This window comes from Triturus cristatus, chromosome 1_2 (genome assembly GCF_964204655.1).
Source record: "Triturus cristatus chromosome 1_2, aTriCri1.1, whole genome shotgun sequence".
Taxonomy (NCBI): domain Eukaryota; kingdom Metazoa; phylum Chordata; class Amphibia; order Caudata; family Salamandridae; genus Triturus; species Triturus cristatus.
In genome coordinates this window covers 634744414-634764529 of record NC_140580.1, presented here as the reverse complement: position 1 = coordinate 634764529, position 20116 = coordinate 634744414, and the positions used below count along the sequence as shown (strand labels likewise).

At 43.5% G+C, this 20116-nt stretch overlaps 1 protein-coding gene across 1 annotated transcript in view; it reads right to left on the bottom strand.

The window, feature by feature from the left end:
• OPN4 (opsin 4) overlaps positions 1–18055 on the bottom strand; it is a 1042115-nt gene extending 1024060 nt beyond the window's left edge. Inside the window, exon 1 of the mRNA XM_085615055.1 lies at positions 17716–18055. Coding sequence (XP_085471181.1) covers positions 17716–17859 — 144 coding nt within the window. The 5' untranslated portion in view covers positions 17860–18055. The remainder of the gene's footprint in view (positions 1–17715) is intronic.
• Between the last annotated feature and the right edge of the window lie 2061 nt (positions 18056–20116).

The following is a 20116-nucleotide window of genomic DNA, read 5'->3' as shown; positions in this document are numbered from 1 at the left end:
TTCCTGCCTGCAGTCCGCATGCATAATACTTCTCCTCTCTGGCAGAACCAATTCCCTAGCTGAAACTCAAAAAGTTCCCCCAAGATGGCCCCGTTAACCATGAGCCTCCACAAAAGGGAGGAACAAACACAGCATTTCCTGTGAAATACCACGCCAAAAGATACAAAAAAATAGGAAATAGTCCACCGCCATGCCCGGTCGAGAGGAAGGGACTCAGGACTGCATCCAGGAAGTCCAGGACTCGGAGTAATGAAGATTACTGGTAAGCAACCGGGGCATTGACGTATGTCTGGTGTACATTCATCCTATCCCTCGTGTTGTCATCACTTTCACTATCATTCATTCTCTTTCTGTTACACCTCTCTGAAGTGGCCAAGGTAACTTGAAGCGCTTTGTGAAACTCTTCAGGAAATAACCAGTTTCTCTGGATGGCAATTTGATCGCATGGGACAGATCCCGCTCTTTGCACTTAAAGGTTCCAAGTTTTTATGCGTGGCTAGCTAGGTCGATCCAGTTTTTTCTTAGAACTCTGGGACTTGTAGTGCTTAATTTGTAAATGGGAGTGTGCCGGTGCCCAAAGCTCTGCTTTGAAACATGTGGCCGGTGCAATTAAATATGCATGCACCAAATACTAGGGATGTGTATTTCTAAATCCGCCTTATGCCTTTTTAATCCACTAACAGACACCCCTTTCCTCTTTCTCTCAATGCTGCAGATCCCTGCTTTCTCCTTTAGTGATGCTTTTCTGTTTTTCTCTTTCTCCATCTTTTCACTATTGTAATTTTTCCATCTCTTGCTCTATACAAATCTCCAATGCTGAAAATTAAGTGCAGGTCCTCAAAAATAAGAGTTGATGCAAATTTAGCACTGACTTGTAGTCGATTTTACCCAGTATTAAACCAGAACTATCAGTGCCAGAATTCTAAGAAAAAAAAAGCGGATGGGCCAATCTAGTCCAGCACAGACCTAGCAAACCTGGCAGTAATGTGTACTGTATTGGGACCCGTTTCGTATTTTGTTTTTTACTGTCAGGTGTCTCAGATTCTCACCCATAAAAAGGGCTGTTCTCACTGAAGCGCATACTGGACACCTCATTAATAATAACAGAGTGGATATAATGTGAACAGGGGTGAATGGTGGGATTTAGGTGGCCTGAATGGGGCAGCAGACCTCTATACTACATGTAGAAAGGTACCCTCTAGGATTAATTTGTAGGTCAAGGAGCAAGGGTGAAAAAAACACAAAGAATGTAAGAAAAAACTCCAACGTGACCTGTATCCTTTCTCTGTTGGCTCACTACAGCTCTATTGGCTGCCCATTACTGGAATAATCAAATCATGCACATTATCATATTGTTATTTGTCATTTTATTATATTTTGGACTTATTCATGTTTTCTCAATTGATCTAATTATACAAAAGTTAAAAACATGTTATTGAAACTGCAAGAAACTTATTAATGCAGACATACAATAGTTTCACATTGAAATACATGTGATGATTGTTTTAATGCATTGTGAAAATGTGTGAATATTACATATATGTTGAAACAGTTATTGTTTCCCCTAGAACCAACCACACTAACATTCTAACCTCACACACAACACACTAACACTCTCTCATCACATACATGGGCTCCCCAGCCACAATTACATACACCGATGCCAATCACGGTCTCTCCGTGATTGGCATCGGTGTATGTAATTGTGGCTGGGGAGCCCATGTATGTGATGAGAGAGTGTATAGTGATAAGATATCCGTGATTGTATTGTAGGCTGGAATTTCACAACAACCCGGTCAACGCACGTTTTGGTGGAGTTTTTAATTTATATATATACCTTTATCAAGGCCAGCCATTTATGAATTTAAAGGGGATTGGTAGGGGGATCCTGCGGTTCTCTGATGCTTTCTAAAGGATGCCTCTGAAGAATCACAGGGATGAAGAGCTAAATCGCCACTGTCCCGCCTGAGACTAAGGTTCAGTATAAGGATTTCTATGGGAGGATCATCCAATCAATGGCAACCATATCCGGAAAAAGAAATTGATTCAAAAATGGCTTCAATATTGTCAAAATAATTCATGCAGTCGGTCCCAAGTAAGACGTGCTGGACGCAGGATGTAGCCGCACACAGGTTTTTGAATCGCAATAGTCTCAACGCAGAAGTAAGCCTGGACAAATGTGACATGCTGTGTATATTGTACCTACTGGAAGAATTAAGTGTGTTGTTGCATGTGAGGTTAGAATGTTAGTATGGTTGGTTCTAGGGGGTACACTAAATGTTTCAACATATATGTATTATTCGCAAATTTCGAAATTGCTTTAGCATAATTATCACATGTATTTCAATGTGGAACTATTGTATGTTTGCATTAATGAATATCTTGTTGTATCAATAACATGTTGTTAAACTTTTGTATAATTAGATACATTGAGAAAACATGAATAAGTCCAAAAATATAATAAAATTACACATAACAATATGATAATGTGCATGATTTGATTATACCAGTAATGGGCAGCCCATAGAGCTATAGTGAGCCAACAGAGAAAGAATACAGGTTACGTTGGAGTTTTCTCTTATATTCTTTGCAGCAGACCTCCATCACAGAAATCACACTCACTATGTGGTGACATTGTGTCCACTTGCCCTTAAAGAGACACAGGCCACATTGCCACTACTAGTGGCACTCTGAATGTGATCATGAGCAGGGCGAACAGGAGCCTGCAGGACAGATGCCCTGGGGCAAATCATCTGTAATGGCAGGGGAGCGTCGCTCCACTGCCGAAACTCAGCAGATGATACATAAAATGATAATAACACGACGCTATTATCATTTTATTTATCACTGTCTGACAACGCAGTGAGTATTGGGAGGGACGGAACTGGGTCATGGCATACAGGAGGAGTAGTGGGCACCTAATAGTGCCCATGTCAGTTTGGCTGGCTGTCCTAGGCCGGCCAAACTGACATGCACACTTATGTTTCTTCAACCTGGCTGTGTTGCAGAAAGGCCACAGTCTCCAATGCACTGTCTGAGTGGCAAACGAGGCCACTCAGACCAATCCTGGTGCAGCTCTCATGCTTGAGAGCAGCATCTGGATTGGGTGGGGTTCCTGTGCCTTGAGGGCCCATCCCCTTCCGGCCCGATGAGAGGAGTAGTGAGGCGGCCGGCGTCGTCAGTGGGAGCAGAGTGGCAGTTAAGTATTTTTAATTTTCATTCTCCCCCCCCCCCAGCTCCCGCATCCCCTCCTCGGCCTACCTACCTCTTTTGTAAGGCGGCGGCCGCCACTGCATCTGTCTGCTCCCTCAGATGTTCCTAGCCTTCATAAGAATAGTGTAAACTATCAAATATTGGTAGCGTGTGCTTAGTGACAAGTACCATCTGAGTGTCTATTTTTAGCCGGGGTTGTAGGTGGAGACCACTGGCTCTCATTTTTGGGGTCAGGCCCTTATTTTTGAATGAGGTGGAATCAATACAATGCAGCCATGGTGTTTTGCATCCCAACCTTTGATAGCTCCTGGCTGTTAACAGCTGAGAAATGAAGGGGACTACCCATGGAGCATTGCAAGCAACACTACCTTGCTCATCTAATGGCAACCTGCTTGCAACGTGAAATGCTTAATTTCTTGTTCTGCGACTGTAAGAATAGTTGCAAAGCATTTGAGAATGGGACAGACTCCATAGCCTGGGGTAGATGTTCTTGGGGGGCCTGGCCTGAAAGGAATAAAGGTGCCTTAAGTTGGACTGGGATGTGACCCCCCAAAAATATTGTTTAAAAAAAGTCATAATACAGTGAGATTTTAAAGAACTCAAGACACTTATCAGTCACAGTGAGAAGTAAACATTGGCCATTTTTCAAGAAATGAGTGTCAAATTGTGGTTTGAAGGAACTTCTGGACAGTAAAATTGATGAAACTCAATCGAAAATAAATGCAGTTATAGATGGGGTTATGTATTCTCCATTAAGCACCGTTGGGGAAACTATTAACACATTCTGCATTTCTAGACATATTTTAATAATGGTCATTGACAATAACTGGATGGATTGATTTTAAAGTCAGTTTTAAACATATTGACAGAGTTAAGAATACAGAGACGAGTCAAAGGAGCTGGATCTAGCCAGGGTACCTTACAATCCACTTAATTTGTACTGGTGGCCGGGAGTGATTGGCACCACCACTCTGTTTTGGGTACTCAGACTTAATTTTTATCATCAGATTCACCCAGACTGAAAACGGTAAGTGGATACCCAAGATGGAAGAGAAAGATAGGGAAATAGTGACTGACAGGGTTGAAAAAGAACCTGAAAGACTAAGAAAAAGAAATACAAAGTGTAGGGTGGTGGAAAAAAGAGACACAAGGCGAGTATTAAAACTAGGCAGACTTGGCATTCAGTAATGCTGTGCTGGCCTCCAAAGAAACACCTTCGGTCCCTGCACTATTTTTTATTTTACAAATTAAGCACTGCCTGGATCGAAAACCACTTTCAGGGAGTGGCAGTGGTATATTTTGAGTCCAGATTGTCATTCTATACTGGTCTTTTTCTCTGGGTGCCTCAGAGTGCTTTTTAATCAACTGGACAGGCAGCAGGCAGTGCAACTTACATGATGAAGACGGCTCAAACAACAAGGGAAGAGAGAGACCCTCTTTCCTTCAAACGCAAAATGCATTGCCTGATTGAAGCCCCGTTTCCTTCACTGTGACAGCAGCAAGCATGTGGCCTTCTCAGCAAAGCTGAAAACAAAAAGGTGTATTCTGGGATCTTACAGGGGCGGAATTGGTTCTGGTTATTTTGGGCAGGATTGTGGTTTCATTGGTCTTCGGAGCTGATAAACTGACTTAGTGTCTCAAGATTGAAGATTCGGAAGTGTTGCTGATGAAGGGATTTAGCCAATGTAGGTCCTGTTGGTGGTGGGGGCTGTTAAAGAACAATGATGTTTAATTTGGAACATAGACTTTTTTGTTCTTATGTCCACGGTTCAAGAGTCCATGGTGTCCCTGTGTTCTCATGCCCATGCCCCGACGTCAGTAGCCTTGTGTAACTTTCAGTGCCCTTGTCAGTGACATGCCCCAATGTCAATTCCCCTAATGTTAGTCAAAGTGTACAATTATCAGTGTCCCTACATCATTGTCTAAATGTCAGTATTCATCTAACAGTGCCAGTGTCTCTAGGCCAATGTGCCCCCCTTGCTAGTTCATGTTCCATTTTTCAGTGTGCCAGTGACAATGTGTTCCTCTCAATGTTCATGTTATGGTCCCATTGTCAACATTCCAGGGTCTGTGTCCCATGTAACTGTGAGTGGCCCGTGTCAGCGTCTCACAGTATTTGTGGCTCAATGCTAGCGGCTCCTCTGGACTTCACGGTGTACCTATCAGTGTTCCAAGGTCAATAGTACACAGCCTGTGTTCCTGGGTCAATGTATCCATACATCCAAATCACTGCTCTTGAGTCAGCGCCCCAGTGCCAGAATCCCTGTGTCCATGCCACCCATCAGAATTCATGTGCAAGTGTTGGTGAACCAATGTGTGTGTCACCTGGAGTATTCCAGTGTCAGTTCTGGTGCTCTGTTGCTAGTCACCAAGTGTCAGTGCGTCCATGCTGATGCATGGTATTATGTCACTTCCCTGTGTTAGTATCAGTGTGTTACAGCAGGCTGCATCAGTGTATCCGAGCTGGTGCCCTTGTGTCAGTGTCTCAGAGTTAGTATTTGACTACTTGTCAGTGTTTACTGGGTCACTGACCCAGTGTCAGTGTTAGTGGATATGTCCCTGTGTGTGTTACCTGTCAGTGCTCCGGCATTACGGTCTGTCCCCCTATTTCTCTATCTTACCCAGTTTCAGTGGCCCAGTGTCATTGTCCCAGCGTCTATGTTCCCAAGTCAGTTCTTCTATGTCATTGTCCATGCCAATTACATTGAACCCAATGTCAGTGTCCGTGTGTCAGTGTCTTCTTGTGCCATTGTCTGTGTTTCCATGCATTGTCACAGTGGCATTAACCCTTAGCAGTGTTGCAGTGTCCAATTTTCATTTTAATGTCCCAGTGTCTGTACCGATGTTTGTGTCCCTATGTCAGTGTCTCCATGTCAGTGTTCTTGTGTTAGCATCCCAATGTCAGTGACCCATGCCCGAAGTCACAGGACAGCACCCAGTGCTGTGTTCCTCCATTCAGTACACTTGTGTTAGTGTCCCTGTGCCATTTCACTGTCCTAGTGTTGTGTCCAAGCATAAGTACTTTACATAGAATATCCTAGTACCCCCAATTTAATCTTCCAGTCTCAATGCCCCTTGGCATCCCCCAGCATAGATGTTTGTGCCCCTGTCAGTGTTCCTGTGTCACTGTTTCCAAGTCAGTGTCCCCATGTCAGTGTTGGGTGTTGGCATGCCTGTGACTGTGCCCAGATATGATGAGTATTTTGGGGGAAATACCTTGAAAAAAGTTGTGAAATAATAGGGTAGATTTGCTGTACTGTGTTACACGGGGGTAGAAAGCAGTGCAGAGCCAGATTCAGTTCTTTGTAAAATAATAAGTGCCAGGGCCCTGACCAGTATGCCACTTCGGCTGGCACCACCCACCGCCCCTGTCATCGCTGCCAAAACAACTACTAACCATCTCTCTCATCTGCAAGTGCAACAGTTCAGATTATTCCAGGACCCCAAAGCTAAAGGAATGGCTGGGGAGGCAGCTATTAGCAAGTTTTAATGTATATTGTATTCATAAACAATTGTTGTTCTGATCATCTCTAAATTAGATGAGCAGTGCCACCATGATGTAGACTGTCCTAAGTGCAGTGTTGACAATCTCAAGTGAAGGTGCTGAGCACCGGAAACCACCGGCTCAAATTAAGCACTGGCCATATTAAGAAAAAATGCTCTGCTATTGCCCCTTTCCCCTGCACTGGCACACATGCAGGCTGCTTGTAGCCATGCACACAGCTTTGCACCAGGTGTGTTGAGTTGTAGCATAGGTATTGTACTGGAGATATTCCGTCCTGCTAGAAAATCCTACGTCTCGACAATTTTAATAAAATGCCACACCTTTAGATGTGTGCTGTATGCTGTACAATGCAGCGCACAAGCAATGTGTGAAGTGTTAGAGGAAATAAATACATTTCTCTAACTTGTGCCAGCTTCAAAGAGGCATTATTTTAAGCCTGGTGCTGCTATCTTAGTAGACCAGGCTTTGCATTAAAAAACAAACATGTACCACCCATGGATTGACCCCCACATGCACAGTAATGCAGAGCACTACAAAGTGCACCTCTGCACCAAGAGAGGGTACCTTTCCAGCACAAAACAACTTCCGTGCTGGAGAGCAAATCTTTTTTCCCAGACTTTGTGCCAATTTGTGCCATTTTACATGGCTTTGTGGCGGCACAATCTTAGTAAATCCAAGCCAATGTTTTTTTTCTACAAAGAGAAAGAGAAAAACAAGATCTTACTTCATGCAAGGAAGAGATTACAGGTAAACCTTGAATAGCATTACTTATAGTGAATCATGTAGAATTATGATTAAACCCTGTAGCGCACTATTTTTTGCAGATGACCATGCAGGACCAGTTTCTCTTACCCTTTGTATAATAAGGAAAGTGTTTGAAGTTCGCTTAGAAACGCAAGGCATTAATTTAATTTCAAATTGCATGCTGAACATGTTTTGAGGTGAAGTAAGGGTTAATATGAGCTAAACGCTTGTGTTAAAAAAAGATATCTTGACGTTGACCTCTGAGCACCGCCTGCTGCCAGGTGTATTTGGGTGGGTGGCAAGAATTATTATGGGGTGCCAAGCCCCTCTAGGCCCCTCCCCAATGCGTGCATTTAAAATGTGCCCCTTGCATTTGCAAAACCAGTTGCACCTACTTTGTGAATGTAAAGACATCCGTCCTACTGGCCTAAGAGAGAGATAAGGACTGCAGAGTGAATGTGTTCCTAGTCTTTAAGAGTCGTTTGCAGCTCGTCCTCCGGAGCATTCTTTCCAATGAAGACCTCCACCGTGGAATGCTCTAGAAAGGCACCCTTCCTTTGAATGGATTCCAGCAATCACCTGCAGGCTACAAAATATCGAATTTCCCAGTTTTGGCATGCCATTGGACTCCTTCAGAAAAAACTGGGCTCTGCTCCAAGTATTCACCGATGGATATTTTTGACTTTACATCAAAACCAATTGTTTTGAATCGCTTGTCTAATCACTAGCCTTATTTTTCGCTTTCTGACGTAGAAAAGATCATGCGGTGCTCTGGGGCTGACATTGTCAACATTTCAACGTCAGAGACAAAGGTGGCTACAGTGAGGGTATTGTGGACCTGGGCACACGAAATCCCCCGTATGAGAACGGTTCTATTGTGCTTCTTATTGTTGTTATGTTGTGCACATACACCTCGCCCCTTGGCTGCCCTGAGTTCCTCGCCATGAATAAGCCTTCAGACTGCTGCGCTCGAGCTGACGGTACGCTCTGCACGTGCCCGTGATTCTCGAAAGATAATTGGATGATGTGTAAGGTTGCACCCAGCCCCCTCGGGCTGCCCAGTTCTGGTTGCTCTTTTCTAACAAACAGTGCATGGTGTCCAGCTTTCCCCTTGCTGATGCAGTACTGAAGCCTTATCAAACGCACCCAGGCCTCGCTTTGAATCAGCTGCTCTTGATAAGAGTTTCTTCATGCATTCCATACGCTTTCGCATATATCTCTCCTAATGTTACTTCCTTGCCTCGTCCATCTAGTCTAGTCCCTAGATGCAGAAGACGTTTTGCGTTGAAAAATAGGCACTTGTACTGCGCATCAAGGGCCATATTATCAAAGACGGTGCAAACATTATCGCCGCTTTAGCGCAGGAAACTGCCGCTAAAGCGGCGATAAGGGGCTTGATAATATGCCCTAGGGAATTAAAATAGAACCCTATGTTGACACCACAACATGGGCTTCTATTGGAATTCCAAAGGGCCTATTATCAAGCCCATTATCGCCGCTTTAGCGGCAGTTTTCTGCCGCTAAAGAGGCGATAATTTTAAAGCTGTTTCTTGATAATATGCCCCTTAGTTCCTGGATACGAATGCTCGTAGCCCATCGTTGGCATTCACACCATGCCAACAAGCTTCAAGGAAGGGGGCAAAGAGTGTAGATTATCAGATGGAATGTTTTCCACTTCACAGACCTGTTTTTCACTACTACATTGACTCACTCTACAAGAGTTACAAGCATGTCAACTCAAACGCTACAGTGTACTGAACACAGTCATCTGTGTAGCTACCTACCGTCCAAATATCTGAGTTATCATTTCCTCACGTACCATCACATCTGGCTGATTTTTCAGTACTCCGTAACTTCCCCCATGCCCTGCCATACATGGGGCACATTATGGATGACATTTACTAAACACAGGGGCATATTTACAAGTGAATTGCGCCACCGGAACGTCACTTTTCTTGAAGTTCAGGTGGGGCAATGCCCTGCACCATAATTTCTAATTGGCGGTAAGCCACTTTGCAAATATGGTACCCTTTCATGCAGGAATCTGCGTGAAAGGGGCGTGCAATGGGTGTTGCTGTGGGCATTTCTCCGTACCACCCATTGCTTTTTGATGCTGCCCCAGATTTACAAGGATCAGTAAATCTGAGGCGGCACCAAAAATAACGCTATGCAAAAGCAGGCGTTAGATTGGCACAACGAGGAGAAATACTTTAATTTTTTCCTAGTTTTTGCTTTTTTTTATGTGTTACAGCACACAAAGAAAGAGCAAAACGTCTTTAATGATTGTTTATGTGTAGAAAGGGACGCCTTCCTGCACATAAACAATCATTCCCTGCAATGCAGGTACCCTTGCACTATGGCCCAAGGGTGTCTGTGCTGGCACTAGGCAGCTTTTTTTAGCGCCAGCACAAGGGAAAACACAGGGATGCGCGTAAACGTCTTTAATGATTGTTTATGTGTAGAAAGGGACACCTTCCTGCACATAAACAATCATTCCCTGCAATGCAGGTACCCTTGCACTATAGCCCAAGGGTGTCTGTGCTGGCACTAGGCAGCTTTTTTTAGCGCCAGCACAAGGGAAAACACAGGGATGCGCGTAAACGTCTTTAATGATTGTTTATGTGTAGAAAGGGACACCTTCCTGCACATAAACAATCATTCCCTGCAATGCAGGTACCCTTGCACTATAGCCCAAGGGTGTCTGTGCTGGCACTAGGCAGCTTTTTTTAGCGCCGGCACAAGGCAAAACACAGGGATGAGCCGTATTGTTGTAAATAAGGCGCATCCCTGCATTTGGAAATGACGCGGCACGGCGCTGCAAAATTTGCCGCTACACTGCACCATTTCCTTGTAGATATGCCCATTATTGTAGGGTTTGTGTCACAAAAATGAGGCAAAATCCAGCATAAGGGCCCACATTTACTAACACTTTGCGCTAGGTTTGTGTCATAAAAGTGATGAAAACCCAGTGCACAGTGTTGTGTTGGGATCTATTTTGCAATGCAAATCTTGATTTGGGTTGAAAAGTTTCCTAAAGTAATGCAGAGAAGCACTGTGTGTTACTTTGTGCTACTTTGCGTCAAAAGGGCATTCCATACGTGGTATGTGCATATTCCCCTGCCATCACCCATTGGTTTTGATGCAAATCTCTACGTACTAACATTTGCAGACGGGGATTTATGCCAAGAAATGATGCCTCCTCGAGAGAGAGTGAGAGAGGCATAATGGTGGAGCACGTTTAAAAAATCTTCACATTTTTCTCACTTTGCATGTCTGCTGCATTGCATAGCACATTATAATCTGGGATAATATTAAAGCATAGTTTTTATACTCGAAGGGTCCCTTTCCACTACAAAAGCTATACTTGACAGAACGCACGCACCCTTGCACCATGATGCAAGGGTGTATGCTTGAGCACATGGCTACTTAAAATTCACTAGCGCTAAGAGAGAGAAAAACAGGACCGTATCTAGTTAAGTATGGTGCTGTTTTTCTCTCTCCCTTTGACACAATGCATCTCACCAACTATGGCTGCTGCGTTGCGTCAACAGTTAGTAATTTTCCCATTTGCTCACCAATCATCTCCGCACATACCAAGCTCATTCTGTTGACTGGAGTATATCATTTCAGTGCCCCCTCTTCTTTTCATGACTTGTGGGGTACTCTTCATGCTTTCCCATCCTAAGCCCTGAAGCAATGACCACTTTCTACCTCGAAGTGTGATCTTAGTTACTTTGAACCCCTGCCTAAATTTACTCTTCGCTAAAGAGAATGATCTGCAATTGTGTGATCTCTCTACCTCTAAATCTGTCCTTGTTTGTAGCTGCATGTTTGTCTTTCTTTGTGTCAGTCTATCTTTCTGTGTCTTGACATTATCAATCTATATAGCTTGTTGCTTAACTGTGTTTTACACGATTTGCCTATCTCTATACAAGTGTCTTGTTATGTGTTTGTGTAAATTTGTTTCTTTATTTCTGACAACTTATATTATCTATTAATGTGACTGTCTATTTGCTCATCTAATTTTGTATTTATTAATACACTTTTTGTTTTTTTGCCTGTCTGTATATCTCTGGATTCCCAATCTCTCTCTGTTTCTCACCATCAACCTATTGATCCATCTACGTGCTTGTCTCTCTTCCTCTACCTCTATCAACCTCGCTCTCTTTTGTTCTCCTCCTCTCTCTCCTTCAGTCACTCCCACTTTTTCTACCCTCTCTCTATCTCTCTTTCACCATTTTACTCTCCAACTTCGGCCTGTCTCTGTTGCTCTCAGACTTTCTCTCGTTTTATATTCTGCCAATCGGCGCCCTTTTTTTCTCCCAGACACAATCGCTCTTCTTCCTTTAAAATAACCCTATTTCTTTTTTCTCTTCTCTCCCTCTTGTTCTCTACTTCTCTCTATCTCTCTATGCCTATGAATCTGTATTTCTGTGTATCCCCTGATCTAAATGCACCGAAACCTTTGAAAAAGCTTGGTTAGCCTCTATTCAGATTTCTTTAAGTTCCCACTGCAAACTCTATTTAGTGCACTTTAGTGAATAGTCTCTAAATTTGGCAATTACACGTTATTTTGTAGTACAGAAGTCCTTTGCACTACAAATGTGCACTTCCTATGAGACAAGGACTACATAACATGGCCAAGAGCGGATTTTTTCTTCTGGTCGAGCCACCCTCCACAACCACTGGTTATATACAACAGGCCCTGGAACAGGAAGTAGCCTTTGGCTATGGCCAATGTACAGTGCCCCTAATCCCAGAGCCTGCTTGCTGTAGTCTATGCCTTTGGGCAAAAGGTGCAAGGGTGAAGCTATCAGCCACTGCTGTACATGATGAACAATATGTCCCACCACCTGCCTCTACAGCATGGTGCAGATAACCTACAGTGGGATGAGTGGAGAGCGTGGCTTTCAGCCAAGTCCTGTGCCCAGTGCCCTTGCCCATAAGGCTGTGTGCAACTGGCTTTTGGATCAGAATCTGACCTTCAGATATGCCTGCCATCCTTTTCACTAGTTATCAAAGCCTGAAGAATACATCCTTCAATCATACATAGCAAGTCACTAGATAGAGTATATGACCTTCAGCAGTGCCTGAGCATAGCTCCATGCCCCGTGAACCCGGAGGGCATGCTTTACAGTTATGCCCTGTGGGCTCTGAACTTATGGCAAAAGGTGTGGCTTGCCCTGCTCTGAACCCTCTCTTCCAGTTCTCAGAGGCCACTGGGCATAAGCTTTTGTCATGCTCCGAAAGCTCAAGAGCACAGCACGGGTTCTGGGTCCACCCCGTGCCCAGTCAACCTGTTCTGTGGCCTTGCCCAGGCGTCTAGGAATTCAGGGTCTGACATGCTTGTACTCTGCCACCTAAGAACTTGGTGGAACAAAGACAGTGCAAGGCAAGACTTTCAGCCCATCTTTGCACCCATTATTTCATGTGCATTGAGTCCTGAGTATATAGCATTGCCATTGATCAGGACTGATGTACAGTCACCCCCTCAAGACCCACTCGGCACAGACCGGGGGGTCTTGGGGGGCGCTCTGCTTCCAATATCTCCTTTCCAATGTCCACTGAACCATGCATTTGGCTTTGCCTTCTGGGCACCTGTCAAAGGGCTAAAGGCCTTTGATCTTGATTTACTCCCAGTCGTCCCATCCCACTGCCCATTTGACATTTCCTCCCTAGCAGGCACTGGTGACATTGCATGGACTTCAGCCTCACCCTGCAGTTGTTTTCTTGTCTCAGCACTAATTAAACATCGTCGTAGGTTCAAGACTTTGCAGTCTCATTTTTTATTTTCAATTACAATTTCTAAGAACATTTTTAACTTTTGAGACCCCTTTATAAAGCCCTCTCCACTTGACCAATCTGATTTTCGAGACCAAACTTCATTTTGTTTTTGCACATTTCTGTGCAAATGTGTTATACAAGGCCAAAATGATACGCAATTAAACATGGTTATTCTGTGACAACAGGCATTACCAGTATTTACCAATAATTTAAGAGGAAATGAATTTTCCACTCTTCTGTGATCATGCCTGCCATCCCACTAGAGGAGTTATGGGGTTGAGGATTGGTGTGGGGCCAGCTTACAACCCCTCCACCTCCAAAGCCCAGGAACATTTTATCCACAATGATGCCTGCTGACTTCGTAGGAGCAGAAAGACACTATGCCGCAGCCAGAGCAAAATGTTAAACTCCGAAAAAACAATCAGGTTCCACATCCATGTAGGTACTTTTTAGTGCAAGAGAGGATAAATATACAAACCATAAACCATTTGAAGGGCATCAAGCCATTTTTTTTTATTCTAACATCTAAACAAGCATTGGCAATGCTAATAGGTCTGTCTTTAAAGGAATGTTATTTAGTACTGTGAAGCTTTACCACTAAAAAGCATGGGGATGGATACGTATTTGTGTAGAAGTAGAGAACTGTAGAATAATACTGGTGTAGGTTGAGAGGCTAGGTAACAGTTGCATTGTCAAGCCAGACCTTAACATCCATGTAGAAAAACACCGTAAGCTATCTAGCTATCTAAGACCCTTTAATAGCATTAAAATGACATTGTATGCCCCTGAAATTACAAGCTCAAGCAGCTGGATATATAAATAAAATGATCACATCTGTGTGGATGGAAAACTTTTTTGTGGAAGCACACATTTTCTGCCATATCAAAACAAGCACTCCTGGCTCTGAACATGTGGGCTGAACCAACCCTTCTCTACTGATGCTTCCATAATTGTCTGGCAACCGCTACACTGGAAAGTCAAACCATAAAACTACTGAATATATTTACACCACACAAAAAACAGGAGAGTCTGATTAAAGGTGTCTCATTATACAAAGTTTGGTTAGAATGAGTTTAATTGTTTTTGCTATGACTGGAACAGAAAAATCCTATTTTCTAACAATATTGAATGCTGATTTTGTTATGACTGCAATCTCTATGGCTTAACTTGACCAATCTATACGAAATGCGAGCTGACGATACTTCGTTGACCGGGCCAAGTTGCTGTCAAATGTTGGTAGGTTTGTCAAACAATGAGAAATATATTACCAAATAAAAATGCATTTCCTACAGACTAAACATGTAACCATTTCATCCATAACTGTATAGTCCCTGTCGCTGACTTTATAATATATGTAGGTTTGTGTTTGTGGATGAGTGTGTACGTGTGTGTATGTGTATGTGCACGAGTGCATGTGCATTTGGTACAACTAGGCTGTATATACTATTGAGCTCTACATTAATGTAGAAATAGACCTAGACCATTAAACATAACACCGACATGTAATATCATGGAACACATCACACTCCATGCACCAAGCTCATCACACTACCTGTGCACACACAGTAGATAAACATATTCTCATTAAGCACATGCATATATATATATATATATATATATATCCCACACTTATGCACTTACACATACTGTATACACCACTCGCACGCACACATGTGGAAATGTTCACACATACCTCAGTTCTCACAATAATATGTGTAAGCTTCTTAATAGGAATGCTTGCATCATGTTGCATTATGAAACTTTATTCCTGCCTGGGGGGGCAGGTGTTGGCACAAGTTGGAAATAGTTTAGGTGAATGACAACACTTAGTATAGTAATTACAGCTTAAAATAATGACACGTGCAGTTGTATAGCACTTGCTCATCTGTGGATATTTTAGCGCTGATTAACTGATGTTTTATTGTTACCCAAATCAGTGATATTCACTGTATCGACCGTGGGAGAATTAGAGGCTGGTTACACCTGCCAGGATGTGACTCAGGGGCACACACAAATCCCAGTGGTTGAAGTATTTGGCCACAGTTCCAGCTTCAGAACTTTGTCTTCCGTAATTCTGGCATTTCTAATAATAATGCTTTATAAACACACGCACTCATTACCATTGGTTACAAATGGATGAGCGTGTTACATACAGATCCACAGTCATTACCACTGCACCCACGTACACACATATCAACCTGTTTGTCAGTCAGTTACACATACATCCATACATACACACACATACATGCATGCATTCATATCTCCTCCCATAAGCATACTCGTCAGTTCAATCACCTACGTAAGCCAAGCCCTAGTATCTGTGGGTGTCTATGTGTGTATTGCTCAATGTATTTACATTAAATTTAATATATAGCGCACTTACTACCCCTGACAAAGCATTGAGGCGCTCTACGGTGAGTAGCACCTACCCGGGAGTAGAAAGTTAGTGGCCAGTCCATTAGTTATTGGGGTTAGTTTTGCATGTTCATTCCAAACATTCTCTTCAGTTTCTTTGTGGCACATATCAATCATTAGACTCACTATGTGAGAAGCAATTGCTTGCTGGAATTAATACACAGTGTTATGGTTTCCAAAAAGAACTTAAGACAGCTGGGCATGAGATTTAGAGTAGTTTATAAACAGAAGAGGCCCTAGAAGGGAAGCAGAGGTGCATAAAAAATAAATTAAGGATGACAGTACGTAAATTTGAAAGTCAATTTTTCATGCAGAATTTTAAGAAATATAATAGGCTGAGATTTTTTGCATGCATTCTCTGGACGCAAACACGTTGAACGTTTTAAATTATTTTCTCAAGGAAACAATCTTTATAGAGGCACTCAAGAGGTGGCACTGATACTTCCCACACTGAAAAACAGGAAGCTCAGTGCTTGTTGAGACCCCTTTAGAAGTTATTGTCAAACAGAGTGATTACAATTTGACACAACCACCATCGCCCCACTGTATACAATGCTAGCACTACTTTCACGCCCAGAGAAACCCCTTTTATATAGCTACTACAGTCATTTGCGCCATACATAAACTACACATGTAATATAAAACATGTTATGTAAATACTCACCAACTTAAAAAACATAACAATGCAATTGATGAACACACTTCAGCAATTATTAGCAAATTCAGTGCATGTTTTTGACCCATTCAATACCTGGTTGAGAAGTTGCTGTACCCTGCGTCCAACTGAGGAGCACCTCCACAGGAGACTCCATGTCCTACAGATCGGATGTGTCTGAGGTCACCTCGATCCTTCAGCCTGTATCAGTCTTTCTGGAGAGGTTTATCTAGGTTTATAGCTCCTCATATTTAAATATGGGACGATGCTATTTATGTATGCGCCGGGCTAGTCTTGAGTGCACGCATCACTTTACTTTTATATCAACGTGCATTTCTTTTTCAATCTGCCTCTCTCGGTGCCCACTGTCTACCCATAAAAGAAAATACGTTAAGAATGCTTTACACGTGTATTGTGCATTGATAAGGTATGGGCCGGACCCTGCGTTTCAATGAAGAGTGAACTTTAGCTGACTTTATGATAAAGTATCAATATATGGAGAATTCTAACGAATTGCATTTTCAATTTTAAAAAATGCAGGACAAGCAGCAGAGCGCCACTTCCGGAGTACTTCTTCATTCACAAATCTGGAACTCTTACACACCGCGAGCTGATAAAGGGGGGGGGGGGGGGGGTGAAGGGAGCAGAAGCCTAAGTACCGTCCACACTTGAAATAAGCCGTGAGACTTGAATTCTAAGTGCATCCTAGGAATGTGTATTGTCCATCTGCAATTCAAAAGTGCAGATCGATCGATCGATCTATCTATCTATCTATCTATCTATCTATCTATCTATCTATCTATCTATCTATCTATCTATCTATCTATCTATCTATCTATCTATCTATCACCTGTGTGTGTGTGTATGTTGTGTGTGTGTGTGTGTGTATATATATATATATTTATGTATATATATATATATACCCGCGTATTGTTCTGTCTCTAAGTTGTGTTCTACATATCAGTCTATATGTATATTTACCTATCTAACTACGTGTTTGCTTCTAGTTTCGTCGCTCCGTCCCTCCCGCCATCTGTCGCTGTGTTTCTAGGTATTTATTCATTAACTAGCTATATAGTTGACAGTGTAGGCAACAGCATCCTTCCAAATCTATGCACCGTGAACTGCTGACATCATTGTAGACTCCCGCAAGGTGCGGGCGTGTAATCATGACCCTGGACAGAGTTAAGCACATGGACAGCGCCACATATACAAGGCAATGGGTGCTGTTTAAACACCAGGGAACTCAACAGGTCTTCCCTGCCACAGTCCTTTCGTGACAGGACAGCCCCGTGACGAGTGCAGCTGTGCAGGGGTTCGCGCACTCAAACTTGACCAACGGAAGCTGCCACCTGTCCCACGCTGCTGAGCAGGGTTCCCTTGCCACAGAGTCACTTACCGTCGTGGTGGCGTGCGGCAGCTCCACCAGTTTGTAGGCGTTCACATCCGAGTCGTTCAATCCGGCTAACGATGCCATAATCCGCGTGCAGTTGGCGTCGCGGGGCGGGCACGAGATACCTCTTCGGAAGGACTGGTGACTCATGCTTTTTTAGAAAAAAAAATATATAAACGTAAAAGAAAGAAAAAATCAATCTAATAAAAAGCACGAGGTGGGAATATGTTGTCCAAGCGGATTCAGTGCCGCGCCGAAGCCATCCCTCCAGCTGTTCTCTCCTCCCCAGCGCCTCTCACAGTAGTGCCTCTGGAGCGCGCGGCGCTGCTCTCACTAACTCGCGAGGATGCTGGCTTCCGCGCACGGCGCTCGACGCAGGAGCAGGCGCAGCCTCTCTTTAAGTATCTGAGCTCGTGGGCTCCGCACATGCCCAGTCTGGGCCTCTACCGCGCTCGGACTTAAATAACTTTACGGTGGTCTTCACGCAAACCAATGGTCTTGATCTCTGGTAATTCTGGCCCTGTCCCAATAGGCTGCGTTTAAAGTTTGATGGTTTTCCATGATCCAGCCATGAAAGTACCCATGACCCTATTCTATTCTCAATCTCCTGCAGTGTGGAGACTGGAATGTACGCCTTTGTCAGGGTTGGTTTTAGTTTCCAGTCAGGCTCTGATGCTAATACACAGTGAGAAGGGGAACACACGAGTGTGCCAACGTTGACAATGTTGGGGATGAGCCACCTTTATGTTTTTTTTAATAGCATTAGTGAGCTATCTACTTTGAAATGTGCTCGTCGCAGAATCCCGTCTAACCACCCAAAGTACATCAGAACTCCAACCAGTGCTAAATTTGAGCCAGTTGTTGCAGGTGGAGACCACGGTACTCAGTTGTGGGGACCGGCACTTATTTGTTTCTCATCGAACTGTGACCCAGAGCAAGAAAGAGAAAAACACAAGAGGGGGTGGGAAAGGAGTAAGAGGAAGACAGAAAAACAGTGACAAAGAAAGTAAGCTGAGTTGAAAAAGAATCATTTTGGGCTGTTTCCTGTCAAAAGCACTAGACCTAACCACACAAGTGATAAACCATTTTTATCAGGAGACTTGGGAAATGCTGGGTGGATGGAAGTTTGAATCTACCGACCGATTCCATAAGTTTTCCATCTCAGAAATGGTAGGAAATTGTGTTTGTTTTAGTCAATACTTGAGGTTTGCAAGGAATTCCGGGTGCAAAAACATGGCGAGAGCCATGCAAGCCAGGCCACCCTGGATACCTCTAGGTGTCTAGTTTAATTTTTTTACAGGTTTGCTAGGTTTCCCTAGATGCCAGCTGAGCTATGGTCCAAAATCTACAGTTACCCATATTGGAAAAAAAGGGTCAGTTTTCGGAAAAATGCGGTGCGTCCATGTTGTGTTTTGGGACATTTCCTGTCACGGGCAATAGGCCTACCCACATAAGTGAGGTATCATTTTATTGGGAGGTGTTGGGAGATGCCAGGTGGATGGAAGTTTGTGGCTCCACATAGAATTCTAAACTTTCCATCACAGAAATGTGAAGAAATTGTGTTTTTGTATTCAAAGATTGAGGTTTGCCAGGGATTCTGGGTAAAAAAACCTGGAGTGAGCCACAAACCTCAGCCCACCCTTGATATCCCTATGTGACTAGTTTCCAAAAATGTACAGGTTAGCTAAGTTTCCCTAGGTGCTGGCTGAGCTAGGATCCAAAATCTGCAGCTATCTACATTGGTAAAAAAGGTCAGTTTTTGGTGAAAAATGTGATGCATCCATGTTACGTTTTGGGCCATTTCCTGTCATGTGCACTAGGCCTACTGACACAAGTCAGGTAAAATTTTTATTGCGGGACTTGGAGGAATGCCAGGTGAAAGGAAGTTTGCAGCTCCCTCAAGAATCCAGAACTTTCCATTACAGAAATGTGAGGAAAATGTGTTTTTTTAGTCAAAGGTTGAGGTTTGCACGGAATTCTGGGTAAAGAAGCCTGGTGAGAGCCATACAAGTCAGCCCACGCTGGATACCCCAGGTGTCTAGTTTTCAGAAATGTACAGGTGTGCTAGGTTTTCCTAGCTGCCTGCTGAGCTAGGGTTCAAAATCTACAGCTACCCACATTGGAAAAAAGGGTCAGTTCTCAGTGGAAAAATGCGATATGTCCATGTTGCATTTTGGGGCGTTTCCTGTCACGGGCACTTGGCCTACCCACATAAGCCAGGCACCAGTTTTATTGGGAGACTTAGTGAAAAAAGACAGCTGGATGGAAGTTAGGGGCTCCCAAGGGTTTCAGAACTTTACATCACAGAAATATGAGGAAACTGTGTTTTTTGGTCAAAGTTTGAGGTTTGCCAGGGATTCTGGGTAAACAACCTCGAGAGAGCCACACAAGTCAGCCCACCCTGGAT